This window comes from Akebia trifoliata, chromosome 14, assembly GCF_017979445.1.
Source record: "Akebia trifoliata isolate Shusen 1 chromosome 14, ASM1797944v1, whole genome shotgun sequence".
Lineage (NCBI taxonomy): Eukaryota > Viridiplantae > Streptophyta > Magnoliopsida > Ranunculales > Lardizabalaceae > Akebia > Akebia trifoliata.
In genome coordinates this window covers 8,874,002-8,890,578 of record NC_141388.1, presented here as the reverse complement: position 1 = coordinate 8,890,578, position 16,577 = coordinate 8,874,002, and the positions used below count along the sequence as shown (strand labels likewise).

The window sequence follows — 16,577 nt, the reverse complement described above, 5'->3', positions numbered from 1 at the left end:
ATGCAATGCACTTATGATTAAATAGAACTAATTAACTTTAGAAATTCTCATAAAATTACAAACGAGTACATAGTAACTAACTTTTGATACATCTCAAGTCTCAACCAAACAAAGCAACCACCTTGTTACAACAACTCTATAAAAATAAAAATAAAAAACAAAAAACAAAAAACTCTCCTCTCTGTAGACTCTTAGATAACAACATCAATTGTAACTTACAACATAAAACCTAGTAAAAGCAAAAAAGAAGATGTGAATAAGAACACAAGTTCTTTTATGAGGACCTTCAAATGGTTCCCAGATGACAGGGAAGTGCTGGGACTTGGACTACCAAAAGCCGTAACATTTTCTTTGGAGCAAGCATAATTGCATCAACTTGGAGGAATGATTCTGTATACACCACTACTTGCTAAGAGAAAAATATCCTTTTGATTATCTTCTCCAAACGAGTATATGTAACCCAAATAAGGGAGAGGACTTCTCAGCATTGAATCACATTTCATCGGTGAGTCAACTGCAAAATTGAAAGGAATGTTTGTAGAAGTGAAGTTCCCGCTGTTTTTTGGACTCTCATCACCTGCCCATAGATCATGTGCGTACAAATCTGCGTACAAGTACCTAGAAATCCATATATGAACAAGACGATTAATTAATAAGTTGATTCAAGTCTATATATTTTAACCAACCAACTACTCCAAGGGACCGATCTGATAGGTGAGAATTTGAGTGAATTTTGACATAATCTTCTTGTTATCGTCGGCATCCGTATCTGGACATCTTAGAAAAATATATCCAAATGCAACAAAATATGTCTAAAGAAATAGATAGTTTTGACAACAAAGAATAAGAATAAACTTACTAAGTACTACTCATTTGGTATGTTATCTATGTCCAACCTCATAATCTTTCTAAGCAAGGATTTCTTGTTTTGGGGAAAATTATAAGGATCACCTTTGCTTCCACCATCATCTATCATAAAATATAAATACCCAGCTTCAAGTCCAAAGAGAAATAGACATCACGATTCTGAAATGCAATGAAAACTACTTAGAACTATTAAAGGATTTGAAGTAAACATCACAATTTTCTCACAAGTTTGACAGTTTCTTTAAACACCCAATTGTTTGTGGAATAGGACCCGTAAGACCCTTGTTGTAAGATAGATTCCTACATGGAACAATCATTAATCAGATATGAATCTATTCGGAAAATTAAAATAGAATTAGTCGTCTATTACAGGAGAAGAAAGTGACCTACAAAGAGAAGACATACAGGACGAGTCGGAATATCTCCGGACAACTGCCCTTTCAGTCCCATAGTAGATAATTGTCTGAGATGAAATTGATTTGGGTCAGAATTTCAAGTATTTGAAATGGAAGATTAAATATAACAAGCACTTATATGTAGATAACACATGATTCGTTGCAGCGGATTTCCACCCAATCATCACCACAAGGATCTGAACCCACCTAATTTGGTGGAGTGTTCTCCCATGCATCCTTCAAGGAGTTTAGAGCAACAACTACACAAGGAGAAGCAAAAGAGTGTACACTATAAGCCTAGTCACATAAAACTGAATTGAATCAATCAAAGCCAAGTATGGATCACTGATTAGATCTTAAGATAAATGCTCATGGGATTCTCTTTGGAGTCAAGACTCTGATTCAACAAAATGTCTGGCATAACAATGACATATACTTAATCAAATTGGCAAGTTTTCTTTGTGTCAAATGTGTTCTCAACATTATACAAAGTTACAGTATAATAGGGATATAGCGACGGCCACGACCGTCGCTATTGGTACACAATACCGTCGCAATATCGTTAGGTACAAGACTTATAGCGACAGTCGCTATTGACCGTCGCTATAGGGTAGTCTTTTTAAAAAAATATTTATTCTTCAGCTACGATTTGGCTGTCGTTATAAAAGCTTTTGAAAAAAATTATTTTAATTTTACACCAGCCCCCTCATGTATTGCTGAATATTGGAGATACCCCTATATTTTGAAATTGATGACCTACCCCAACTATCAATATGAAAAGACCTAAATGCCGTCTCTATTAGATCTCATTGTGCTACTATTACACAAACTAATACAAATTCTCACAGAATCCAACTCACACACTTAATAAAATGGTCAACGGAATCCAACTCACGCATAGGTACGAACACACACACGTACACTCCAACTCACACACACACAAGTGTGCACACATACACACACTCCAACTCACACACACACACACAAGTGCGCACACACACACACGCGCAAAGATACACACATGAGCACACACACACACACATATAAAGGTTGAAGAAAGGAGAAGCCGTCATCCACATCTTCATCACCCTGGAAATCTTAAAACAAGCATCGATCAGCATAAAACTCCAGAGGATACAGTATAAAATGCTCAAAGAAACGTAAGAAGAATGTAAAATATCATTTATCAATGAATTAAGCACACTCACATCACTCAAGTTCGCTTCCATCTCAAGATACTGAAGTCCCTTTTGTACAAATGTAATAAGAGCACCAAGGGGGACTAAATTACCATCAATTGGACATTTAGTGATCCCTGCCTCATATCCGAAAGTAAATACTGAACGCATGAAACCTGAGAAAGAGCATATTAGAAACCCACCTAAACAATTTGTGACACATGGAATAAAAGAAGAATCATGCTAATAATCTGGAAAAAAAAAAAAAAAAAGGATCTAGAACAATGCAAGAGTTTTCAGATCATCCAATCTTCCCTTGTTCTTAAATCATATAAGAAAAACAAATCTGAATTCAAGGATAATATGCCAAGCTAATGTCAAATGAAAGAAGGACAAGGAACCAAACAAGGACTGGCCAAGAGTGCCTAATAAGCAGGTAATCAAAATCAGTTAGGAAATGCAATATGCAACTAAGACTATAAGTTAAATGGGACAGTTTTAATGAGTAGCGCTTCATGAGGTCACTTTACTCAAAGCAGAAAAATAAAATAAAATAAATGGAAAAAATACACGTTATTTAAAGATTAAAAAAATTCTAGACCACTAACTGCAGCATATTCTTGAAGATAGTGATATAACAAAATAATCTGAACTGTTAAAGCTCATGTCATTCGAAACCAAAACATGGCTGCAAATACACGTTATGGGATATGGACGTGAATTACCGATGCTCTATAAAACATGATGATTTCATTTGGTAGGGCACTTGTCATCCTAATATTTTTCGACAGTGTTTTCACTAGTAACATCTAAATCCTATATAAACAAGAATTGACTACAATGTACCTTCCACTCTCGAAGCAGTCCAATAGAATTAATGAGCATTGCTTCCATTTGTTTGAGTAGGACCGGGTCATTAACAGTTTCAGGATTAGTCCAATGGCTGCAAATATTTTACCAATCACAATTATAACCAAAATACTGAAGTGAAAGAAGTGCAACCCAAAAAAAGGGCCTCTATGCTACCATATCCTTTGAGCAAACGTGTTATTATTAGTGATAATTTCCAAATCCAATAGCTAATGAACAAAAATTCTGCCAGGTGCCAACTAGTTGCTTTGTTTGAGTATGTAAGGACATATATACTTTATTCTCTTTTTTTCCCCTTTGTTGTTCAGTTTTACAAAGTGATTAACTTCCATTATATGGAAGTAGGAATGAAATTCGCTGTGAAAACAATCCTGAATATGACTCGAAGCCCATATAGGTTGAGCATAAGTTCAACTAAAATAGGAACTCTACTTAGTGTGAAGACTACTACACAAAAAGGTTGAGCTTAAGTTCAACTGAACGCTGTCACTCTCACTGGGAAGCAATCCCCTTCTTTTAATATCAATCACAGCTATGCATTTGTTGTATTCCTCACAAATCAGCTACTTATCATTCATTATTAAATCAAAATAATACTCTTTAGTTTTCTACAAATTGTTTGTTTAGTTGGACATATTAACATTCTTTTGAATTCTCACATTCATAGGATTGAATTGTCTGTTTATTTTTGAATTACTACAAGTTGTTGGGTATTTGAGATATCCACTAAAGGCCCATTGAATTTATATCTGGTTTAAATTGTAGATAGAGGATTCAAACTATGAGAATGTGCACAAAAGAAATGTTGTGGTGGTGCTACAACGATTTATAAAGAGATACACATTAATATGGATGAAGAGAGACAAAAATACATGGATTTGATATTGCATAACAAACACAAGTGTCGATCTAACATACAAATGGGGTGCAGACTCCATCCACCATCTATGCGCATTAATTAGAGTTCAAGGTATTATGAATGACACCAAAAGACATTTTAGTTGAAAGTAGAGGTGCTTCTCCACCCAAGTGGGGCATGTCATCAATTTAAAAACAGGGAGATAAATCACCAAAAAATTCAAGTTTTGTTAGAACTTGCTGTATTTCCCAAACCCATAGGACCAAACTGCGAACTGGTTCACTTTGTATTGATTTGTGGTTTGGTTCGACATTTTGAAGAAAGAGTGAAAAAGGCAATGATATAAGGTTTGAAGATAGGATTTTAGGCGTCAAATAAGATCCACAGGTTCCCTACTCACTTTACACATGGAACAAAAATCAATGGAGGTAAAGAATCATATAGGTCTATAATATATGTACTTAATTGTGTTAATATATTCATTCGAGATGTAGCCTACACAAAGTCTAGAATATATTCTAGTAGTCAAGCAGCACAGGTTAAACATTTTATATGAGAAGGTCAAATTGTACTTGCAACCCATACTTGCAACCCATAGTTCCAAGCAAAGATATGTTGCAGAATTGCACAATCCTACAAATATATTCTAGTGAAACATTTGAATGGCAATATATAACCTTCAGAAACAAAAGAAACAGAAATTCTAAATAACACTAGGGCCAATAGAGAAATAATGATGATGTTGGCAATAATAATAACAAATAAAACTATTGTTATTATAGGTAGCAAGGAACTTCAAGTACTTTACCTTTATAGGTAGACTGGCTGGGAATAGATTAATGGCACCAGGATCATAAATTTCAAAAGAAATAATAAGTTGAAGATCAATTCATATACTAATTTCTCTTATGGGACTTGTCCAACATGGATAACACAAGTTGGATTAGTAATTGAGGAGAGTTTGATAGGATTCAATAGTATTTGGAAGTAAGATTCCTGTATTTTGATGAAACTTAGAGGGCTATGGTTTTGGATTTCTCATGTGGTAATCCATTTGAGCAAAACAACCTCCTTAGTGAGGCTCACAATCTTACTATGTTATACTCATTTTTGTTTGGCTAAAATACTACATAACAGATTTAATGGGATTAACAAGAAAATACGAGTTGAACAAATTTACCTATTGAATAGCTGAACATTGATGAACGAGAATACCTGATTGAACATTGAGTGTACAGCTGCAATTCCAAACTCATGCACCCATTGCAAAGTGAAAATTAGTAGAAATAAATATTTATATTGAAGATTATACAAGAGTGAAAGGAAAGCCTAAACAAATATGGATTGAAATCTCCTAATTTCAGCTTGCTAGCCTAAAGTATACACATCATACATCATTAGTTAATTGAAAATATAACCAAGAGAGTGATATTAGAATCCAATTCTCAAGTAGTAGATAAGCTAAGAAAGGAAAAGATACACTCAAAACATGACCATGTCTTCTAAAGTTTATATTACTTGGACACTTCAAATGGGAGCCATATCCATGTCCAGCATTTTTAACTTAATCTTGCTTTTCTTAAGGGTGTGTTTGATTGCATGGCCAACTCTAAGGAAAACAGTACACCGTGGAAAACTTAAATTTAACGTTGTTTGAGAGTCGTGTTTTTGTGTTTACACCACAAGGAGAGGTAGGTGAATTTATTGGATATTTTCACATAATTTTATAAGAATATTGCACTGCCTTGATGAACAAAATACGATTTGGAGATACAACATTGGAAGAGTAGTAGACCAGATCATTGTTTAAGTGCAAACTTGATGCCCAAAGTAATTTCTTGCATGTTCTACAAGAGGCAAGAACAATACCACATCCCTCCAACATTAAAAACCTAGAAAATTGATTGTGTTCAAATGAAGTTGCCTGCTACTGTCTTAAAGAAAATGTGGGCAAAAGTAATGGAACACAGACCAACCCACTAAACAGTCTAGCCAAAGGGAAAGCAGGTATCTTGATTCTCTGAAGGAAAAAACAAGTAATTGGCTTTGAAGTGCTGCCAACCAGCATGCCTTTATATTATATATAAATAATATCAATTCCAGCTATTTTCCTTTTTGTTGAGATGGTCTTTAACTTTAAGTAAATAACTAACATGGCAGCATAAACCAATTAGAAACTAATTAATAAATCATACATCCATTTAATATCATATGCAATACACGTTCATATTGTGAGATGTGGGGTATGAGAGAGACTTTAGGAATCATGCCCTTTCTCCAGATGGATTGCATGGTTATTGCGGTCAAGTCAGTTTGAGTTTCTCATCGGTACGTGTCTTATCTGGACTAGCTTGAATACAATATAGTTTGTACAAATAGTCAAACAAATCACTTAATAATGCCTAGGTGGATAAGTAACACGAGCAATTACAATCCTGAGGACCAATGTCTCTTTTGTCGTGAACGTTAAACTTCATGTATTTCCTCTCTTTTCGGTAACCATCTTAACTGGCTTTCCATTTCAGGCATGTTGGTAGAGGTTACATCAGCATTGACAGCAGAGGAGATCACAATTTGTTCTTGTATGGTGAGTGACGTTAGAAATTCTTGTAGAGTTTTTTTAAATGAAACCCTCTTTGCCTAATGTACATTAACATTATTGAATGAGTAGGTAGAGATCGATAGAAGAAGGGGAATGGGGGTAATTTTATTTCACATTGATGGGAGCCTTGACAGTCTAGTACGTAAAACAAGGCTATCTAAAATGCTCCTTGGTGTATGTTATTGACATTGTTAATTGATAATAGTATTACGGGGATAGGTGCAAAACCACTTACAGTTTGAGTCATTTTACAGTTTTGTGTGTGTGGTGTTCATGCAGATGTATAGAACAGTGAAGAGCACTGGCACACTTGAATGCAGAAAAAGTCTCCAAGGTTGCTGCTAAGGCAAGGAAGAAGTCTAAAGTCCTTCAGCCCGTGATGAGGCGGAACGTGCCTTTGGGGCAAGAAAAAGACAGCAGTGGCTGGATGGTACCAAGGCATAGTAAGTGTGTCCGTCTCCCAAACTGGAGTAGCCTTTTCAGCTCTATGGGATCATCTTCATGGAGTCAAACAACATAAAATTTTGAGTCGGCCAACTAGAACCAATGAACTTTGGGTGTTTTTCAATCTCCAAAAGTTGAAGGTGAAGATCTAAAATTCTTTCATTTGTGGTACAAGAGGTTCCATTCTTTCATTTTGATGGCTAGAGGTCTTTCAAGTTACTGTGGAATCTGAATTCAACGAAGAAAACACTTATTGTACATGATTGAACTTGGTTGTTTTAGGTCTATGCCATTAACAGTGGATGGTAAAACCCTGTTTTTGGTTTTAGACTTCATTACATTATGTATGTGAACATGATCTCAAAAATTCTTACAATATGTGAGATTAAAATTTTGACTTATATAAGCAATTTTTTTTTTCAATCTTATTATTTTTTGATACTATAAATTGAATGCTTGAATGCAAATTGGTGTGGATGGGATGTGAATGTCGATATGGATATGAATGTGTGATTTTTTTCGAAGGTATGGGTTGAAGACAAATGCATAAAAAAGAGTTTTCATTAGTCTTTAAATTAAGTCGACAGTCATAAATATAGTATTCGACAGCTTACTGCCGTCGAAATTCTGTTAAAAATTTCAAATTCGACAGTTTTAGGCCGTCGAATTACTAAATTCGACGGTTTTTGGTTGTCTAATTTATAAAATTGGACGGTTTTGGGCTGTCTAATTTATAAAATTCGATGGTTTGGGGCTGTCGAATGTTAAAAATTCTATGGTTCTCAACCGTCGAATTTTTTTTTTTCGACAAGACCAAATTTGACGGATCAATTCGACGGTTGGGGCCGATGAATAGTTACATAATTTGATAGTTTTGGGCCATCAAATTTTGTGTATTTTCATGTAGTGATTGTTGTGGAAATCCATATTAATGGATTTCTAAATAATCAAAACCTTACATCTTTAAATAATCTTACCTTCAAACATGGTAAAAATAATTATATTTAGGATTTTTACTTTTAAATAAGAGGTAGAGAAACTGTATTATCCTTCGCTTACCCTCCTACTTAAGGTTTTGTGTGGAAGTTACCGAAACTATCTATTTTATGCTTGGTCAAAATCATGAGTCCGAGGAAAATTAACATATATATATAAGCATGCACACATCTCTTATATTTTATTTTTTTCATGCCTTTCAAACTCACTTTTTACACGATCTTGAAGTGGGAAAATTAACTTCCACTATAAGTAAAGAAAAGAAGTGACTCTAAGTGGATTTTACAATTTTTTTTTAAACTTTTGCGGCTTAAAAGTGGTGGAAGTACTATGGAATCATGCCATTGGTTATTTATTTATTTTAATATACCATTGTTTCATCAGTTTAGCACAAAAATATTAATAATAAAGTTGCAAATGTCGATTAGAGTCCTCTCTTGGAATGTGCGCGGTCTCAATAATAAGACCAAACGGGCTTCGATTAAGGCGATTTTACAATCACACAAACCACACATTGTAACTCTTCAAGAAACCAAATTGGAACAAGTAGATAAGGTGCCGTTGCGTGATGTTTGGGGCGGGCGAAGCTTGGGTTGGAAGTACCTTACAGCAAATGGGACAGTAGGGGGAGTATGGGTGTTGTGGGATAAGAGGAAAATTGAGGTAGAAGATTCGTTAGTTAGAGCATTTTCTGTATCTATACTATGCTGGTGTATAGGTAAGGATGGCAGTTGGGTATTCTCGGGAGTGTACGGTCCTACTAAAGAATGGGAACGAGAGCAATTTTGGGAGGAGCTGGATGACGTGGGTATTTACTGGAACCGCCCGTGGTGTTTGGGAGGAGACTTCAATGTAATTAGATTTGCTTGTGAGAAACAAGGTGGATCGAGGATAACAGCAAGGATGAGGAGATTTAGGGAATTCGTGAATCGAAATAACTTAATGGACATCTCACTACAAGGCAGAAGCTTCACTTGGTCCAATCAACACGTTGTACCTACCCTTAACAGATTAGATAGATTTCTAGTCTCAGATGATTGGTCTTTGATATTTTGCCAGCTATCTCAGACAGCAATTCCAAACCCGGTGTCTGATCATTGCCCTATTCAGTTAGAAGCAAGGTCGCTCAACAGGGGTCCCATTCCGTTCTATTTTGAAGTGATGTGGTTGAAACACCACAATTTCCAGGAGTTGGTAAGTGAATGGTGGATGAGTTTTTCATTTACAGGAACAGCAGGGGAGATATTCAAGAAGAAGTTGAAAGCTTTGAAAAAGGCTTTAAAGGTTTGGAACAAAGAATCTTTTGGAAGGGTGGATGTACAGAGAAAGGAGATTTTTTTTGGGAATTGAAGTGTTGGATCACAGGGAAGAGATGAATCCGATCTCGTCAGAAGACAAGGCTTTGAGAATAAATCTGCGTGAGAAATATCAATGGATGTTACTGATGGAAGAGATTAGCTGGAAGCAGAAATCCAAGATTAGATGGCTTAAAGAAGGAGATGACAACTCAAAATTCTTCCACCACATGGCTAACGCCCGAGGCAGGATCAATCACATCACGAGGTTACATGTGAATGGGGAATGGTTGGAAGGAGAAGAAGTAGTTGCTAAGGGGATAGTAGATTTCTACTCAAAACTGTATACCGACGTAGCTGGCAACAGACCGAAACCTAAGCTATTACAGTTTGCCAGAATTCCTGAGTCTCAAGGTGAATGGTTGGAAAGGTCCATTGAAGAAGATGAGGTTTGGAATATTATCTCAAATATGAAGAGTGATAAAGCACCTGGGCCCAACGGTTTTCCTATGGAGTTTTACAAAACCTGTTGGGACATAATCAAATGCGACTTCCTCGCTCTAATAGATGAATTCTTTAGAGAGGGAGCGTTGGATCGAGATTCCAACTGTACTTTCATCTCTCTAAATCCGAAGGTGGCGGAGACTGAAGACATCAAAAACTTGAGACCCATCAGCTTGGTGAATACTAGCTACAAAATCATCTCAAGCATCCTCACTAGGAGATTAAAAAGCATCATTCAGAGGTTAATAGGGTGCAATCAGAGCGTTTTTGTCAAAGGGAAGCAGATTTTGGATGGAGTTCTAAAAGCGAACGAGTGTATAGATTCGAGAATGAAAGCTGGTAAAACGGGTGTGGTTTGTAAGGTGGATTTTGAGAAAGCCTATGACCATGTTAATTGGCAATTCTTGGAATATATGCTGGGGAATATGGGCTTCAGCAGAATATGGATCACATGGATTACGACGTGTGTTACTTCCCCGTCTTACTCGATTTTGTTGAATGGGTCTCCCCACGGATTTTTTAGGAGTACAAGAGGTCTTAGACAAGGGGATCCCTTATCCCCGTTCTTATTCATCATTGTAGCAGAAGCCTTTGGGAAGATGATGGAAAGAGGGGTAGCGAATGGTTTTTTCTTGGGGTTTTCAGTAGGAGCAGGCACTGTTACTATATCGCACCTCCAATTCACAGACGATACTCTAGTGTTCCTGGACGACTCCATAGATCAGACAAGGAGGCTAGGCAGTGTGCTATGCTGCTTTGAAGTAGTGTCAGGTATTCCAGTTAACACAAGGAAAAGTAAGTTATTTTCGGTTGGACCGGTTAGATGCGCGTCTCTTCTAACGGTTTCATTGGGTTGGCAGAAGGGTAGTCTCCCCTCATCTTATTTGGGGATGCCTCTAGGGGCATCCTACAAGAGGGTGGCGATTTGGGACCCGATAGTGGAAAGAATCGAAAGGAAACTAGCAATGTGGCTAGCCAAGTACTTATCCAAGGGAGGTAAAGTGGTTTTGATAAAAAGTGTGCTCTCCAGTATACCAATTTACTTTCTCTCTCTTCTCGCAATGCCTCGAAGTGTAGAGCTAAGGATAGATAAATTAGTCCGTAACTTTCTATGGCATGATAGAGATGGGAGCAAAAAACATCATCTTGTGAACTGGAAACAGGTTTGCTTAGCTAAGAAATATGGGGGTCTTGGTGTTAGGAGAATCGAGGAAATGAACGTGGCCTTAAAGGGGAAGTGGTTGTGGAAGTTTGAGACTGATGGGAATAGTTTATGGAGACAGGTTATTGAGAGTAAGTACTGATTAAGTCTAACAAGGTGGGAGAGTCGGCCTATCAGACAACCATTCGGATGCGGGATGTGGAAAGGTATTATGAAGGTCATCCCAATATTCAAAACAAGAGTCAAATTCAAGGTGGGCCAGGAAAACCGAGTAAGATTTTGGGAAGACACATGGTGTGATAATCAACCCCTAATGGAGACATTCCCAACCTTGTACTCCATCTCTTCGAAGAAAGGTCAGGCCATCACATCTTTTTGTCGAGCTATGGGTGGAGACTGGGCTTGGGTTCTCGGGCTCCGAAGAGGCGTAAACGAGGTAGAGCTTGAAGAAGTTGGAAGATTAGTCACTGGTGCTTCAAGTATCGAAATACGTTCGGGAAGAGAAGATGAGAGAATATGGACAGCTAACAAGGATGGAAGATTCTCGATACGTTCATTCTACCAATCCTTATGCAATAATGGGGACTCGAAGTTCCCACATGTTTCTATTTGGGGTCCAAAAGTGCCAAGCAAAGTTGTTTTTTTCACTTTGACGACGGTTCTAGGAAGGATTCAAACGATGGATTTTCTGTGAGGCGTGGTTGGTACGGGACGAGCTGTTGTATGCTATGTATGAAAAATGGAGAATCATCAGACCACCTTCTAATTCACTGCAAGTTCTCACATGACATTTGGGCTCATTTCCTTAGGCTATATGGGGTTTCAACATGTTTGCCACAATCAGTCAATGACGTCATCATTGGGTGTTCAACAATTGGTTACTAGTTTAGCGGCCCAAAGAGGTTGTTGTGGAGTATCACACCTTTTGCAATTTGTTGGGGGTGTGGCTCAAAAGAAATAGGCGCATCTTTGAGGGAAAATGTAAAGACGGTTCAGACACGATTATGTATATTTTGGGTCTTATCTTTTGTTGGTCAAAGGTTTTTCAAGAGTTTAGGGGATTGTACTTCGAGGACTTTTTGTATAGGTGGGATGGGATTTGTAGTTATACGCGAGTAGTCCTACTTTGTAAGGCCTCTCCAGGTTGATCATCTCGACTGACTTGGTATTTTTTTTCTTTCATGAATACAATACTATTTATCAAAAAAAATATATATTAATAATAAATTCGTACTCAATTAATTTCTTAGTGAATTTTTGTCACTATTCTGATAATGCGTACTTACCATACAAATGTGAGTACAATAATATGTGGTGGTCAATAAATCATAAAAAAAATGCGGTGGTCAGCACATCACAAAAACCAAAAACAGAGTCATGATAATATGACTGATCATGTGGCATACTCAAATGACTCCGTGACATGACAAGTTTGGTACTGTAGATCTGAATGCCTAAGGATACACTATTGCATTTCCCCCCTTAAAAAGTGTATCCAAAGAGAATGTGTATCCCGAGGCGTATAGATATATGATTCCTGAACTTATCCACGTCATGGAGTCATTTTAGTACGCCATCTGGCGAGTCATATTATCAAATATATATATAGAGGCCAACACGTCATCAAAAAAAAAAACACATGGGATGGCCAACACATCATCCAAAAAAATAAGAACATGTGGTGGCCAACGAGTCATTTTGCTACTCATAGACTCTTCAGTGCTTGCCACGGCAAGCATACAAGGGTAGTTTTGTAATTAATAAGGGTACTTTTGTATATTGGAAATTCCATTCAATACACATGGTGCTCAACGCCATTAAAAAAAAAAAAAAAACTTGTGTTGGCCAACAGGTCATAAAAAATAAAAAAAACATGGGGTGGCCAACATGTCATTAACATAAATAAATAAATAAATAACAGTCACCACCACGTGAAAATTGGATTTTTTGACACAAAAATTCGATGGGCCAAGATCAATGAAATTTAAAATCCGAATTTTGACAGCCCAAGGCTGTTGAAAATGTTGATGTTACCTCGATTAGATGGCTCAGAGCCATCAAATTTCTCTCATGCTCCCTTAACTTGATGGTTTCAGTCCGTTGGAAAAAAAATCAAGAATGAAAATTTTGACGCCTTTGTCCATCAAATTTTATGAAATTCAACGGCCTTGAGCCATCAAATATGGGCTTTTCTCACATTGTTTCATAGGGAAAATTACTCTTTTTTGTCATCTTTTTTATCTTTTGCTTTAGAGAATATAGGAGAAAACTAATGATAATCTAACAGTCTTTTTTTAGATGCTCCCTGACGTGCTGGGGATCACCACAAGAGAAGGGAAAATATTTTATTGTCCCAATACATGGTAATTGCTAAGGGTTTCACAACGTGAAAAAAAAAAAACTCATATTTGATGGCTCAATGTTGTCGAAATTCATAAAATTCGACGGACTGTAATGCCGAATTTTTCATTCTCAATATTTATTTTTGACGGTCCAAAATCGTCGAATTAAGAGAGGATGAGAGAAATTCAATGGCTCTAAGCCATTGAATATGAGGAACATAAAAATTTTCAACAGTCCTAAGCCATCCAAATTCGGTTTCTAAAATTCGGTGGCCTTGGCCGGTCAAATTTTTTAATTTTCATGTAGTGGAAGCCAATTATCTTTTTTCCCCTAAGAATTTTTTCATTTTTTTTACCCTTCCGAGTGTATTCCCCTTTCATTTTTGTAAGTGAATAGTATGTTATTGAATGAATAGTGAATTGAAGATGAGGCTGGTTGGAATTCAAGAATGGTCCAGAATATTCAAAATGAAGAAGATGCCAATTTGAAGCCTTGGGTTGAAGTTGCTCAAGGACTTCCTTCCCTATTTCTTCTTTACACTCCACTAAAACCAGTTTTTCCATTACTCCATCCCTATCCATTTTTTCCATCCAAAATTCAAACGCCATCCTCTTCAATTTTCTGATAAATCCAAGGGAACCTTACTTTATGCAGTTTGTTACCCACCAAGTCTTACTTTATCATAAAATCCAACTTGATTCAGTTAATTTGTTTCTTAACAAACCTTGGAGTGAACCCTAACTTCATCAATTTGTGGCGTCCAAAAATATAGGAATTTAAAAAAATAAATAAAAAATTGAAAAAAGCGATAATTTTTCACCATTGAATTTTAATTTTAAATCTGTGAGTTCGGTAGCCTTCAGTTTAAAACACCTTTGATCAAGCTTAAAAAGGGGTTTTCTAGATTTTTTTTCTTTAAAGTTTTTGCTATAACAGGCTGCACGTAACATTCCACCCGACATGTGTACAATTTTTTTTCTTTTGAATCTGAGTTTTTCCATGAAATCTAGTAGGTTATAGTGTTGGATTGCCAATTTGATCGTCCATGTGGATGCAACGACCCTTACTAATACTTGAAATCTTACTAACTTAGTCATGCTATTTGATTTAAACTTTTTTATAACTAAATTTCAACAGTTAAAATTAGCTTTTGATATGTGAATGTTTCCTTCAAAGTTCTAAGATTTTTGTCCTTTATAACCCTGAGGCATCTGATCACGTTTTTGTATGTCACAAATCTTGCCTTTGAAACGACTTGTCAACTTGTATTTTTGGTGGATGATACCAAAACAACTCAGACTACTCATCTCGGTCTTAAACAGATTTAAAATCATGGTTAGGATCCACTCCAAGCTATGTTAAGTATCAAATTAACTGCATCTTGAATTTTATGAAGTGGATCCCCACTATAAGGTTTGCTGGGTAGCAGATTTGACGAAGTAACATTTGGTGGGTAACAAATTTCATAAAGTAAGGTTCCCTGGAGTTGTCAGAACTCTATGGGAGTTCTTGTAATAAAAATGTAACTGTTACGTCTGCCCTCTAAATTTCTCTCTTTCTTTCCGCTGCGTGACACTGACATCCTGCAAGAGGCTCGAAATTGTAACAAAGAAAAAGATAAGCAGCATTAGATAATATATATATAGATATATATTTTTTCATAAAACATAACATTGATCACATTAAACAGACAACTTAAGGTACTTACATACCACATGACGTGAAGAACTAGGAAAAACAACAATTACAATGGCACTGAACATGCCTTAGGGAAATTAAGGTAGGTCACAGATATAGCTAGATAAGCTTAGGATAAGTTTTAAGTTTGTACTCTCAAGCATTAGTAGAAACCTTTGTATGAGTGTTGGTGCTGGTGATATTCTTAGATTCATATCGCTTATTCACAGAGACCCCCGTGCCAATGGAGTAAGTGTTAGTAGACCATTCTGCACCACCATAGATAACTAAATTCCTGTCTTTCTGAAGAATCAGGACAAAGTGACCCGTCCACATCTGCCAAGTGTTAGAAGCCCATACTGCAGTGTCTTTCTCGTTATAAATCACAAGATTCCCATCTCTCTGCATTGCACAACGGCAATTGCTCCCCTTACCCATCGTGTTCGAACTCCACACCGCAGATCTGCCCTCATAAAGTGCAAGATTGCAATCGTATTGCATTTTTAAGGAGTAAATACCAGAGTCAAGACTGGTCCCAGCACCTAGATAGCTGGGGCTGTATAAAACATTATTGGGATAACTCTGAGCCTCACAGTAGTGTTGGCTGAGAGTGAGGAAGATGGAGAGGAGGAGAAGAGTAGAGGTAACCATGGCTTTGGGAAGATGAGAAGAAATAGCCATATTTATTTCTCAAAGTTTGTTGTCTATGTGTGAGTGTGACTATAAGTTGGGCGGGACGGGGGGGCCTTTATAGATGGGGAGAGGACTTTTCTAACCACATATTAATTTATTAATACATCCAGCTTACCTACACGTGTACAAGTCTAACTCTTGTTTTTTTTTTTTTTCTCAAAGTTGGTTTTTTTGCAGGTCGTTATTTGTTCTGTTCTGTTCATCAAGCTGGATTGACACACAACATACACGTGAGTAACCGATTTGCTTCCTAACGAATCGCAATTCTTAATAACACACAAGCGTGAAACGTGGCATGTTTTAAAGAAACGTGGCAGGATTGCTCATCACACTCTCTCTCGTCAAAGCTCTATAGCCCTTCTCGAATAACTCTCATTCGTCTATCACCTTCACAGACATAGAGTGGTTTTGAGAGGGACTTCTCCACTCTAAATTGAGGTGCGTCCTTGCTGAACTATCTGTGCTACAGTTTTGAATGATTTTGTGAAGTTAGACTTTTTAACTAAACAACGGCAAAAACATGCCTTCTCTGAGAAAATCATTATTATTCATTCAATTTTTTTCTCTATTTTTATGTTTTTAATGATATTTTAAGCGTTGTTTGGAGATGGATTTTTTGTCATATTCACATAGTCCTCAGACTTTTTAATTCTTACAAGGAATAGCTTTTAGATTGTCTCTCTGATTCTGAC

At 36.7% G+C, this 16,577-nt stretch overlaps 1 protein-coding gene and 1 pseudogene across 1 annotated transcript; one reads left to right on the top strand and one right to left on the bottom strand.

The window, feature by feature from the left end:
- The first annotated feature begins 8,628 nt into the window (after nucleotides 1–8,628).
- On the top strand, nucleotides 8,629–9,561 carry LOC147386055 (uncharacterized). The gene has a single exon (XM_086423261.1). The coding sequence runs from the start codon at nucleotides 8,629–8,631 to the stop codon at nucleotides 9,559–9,561; it is 933 nt and encodes a 310-aa protein (XP_086279387.1).
- Nucleotides 9,562–15,348: 5,787 nt separating this feature from the next.
- On the bottom strand, nucleotides 15,349–15,873 carry LOC147386054 (mannose-specific lectin pseudogene; annotated as a pseudogene).
- Nucleotides 15,874–16,577: the final 704 nt, after the last annotated feature.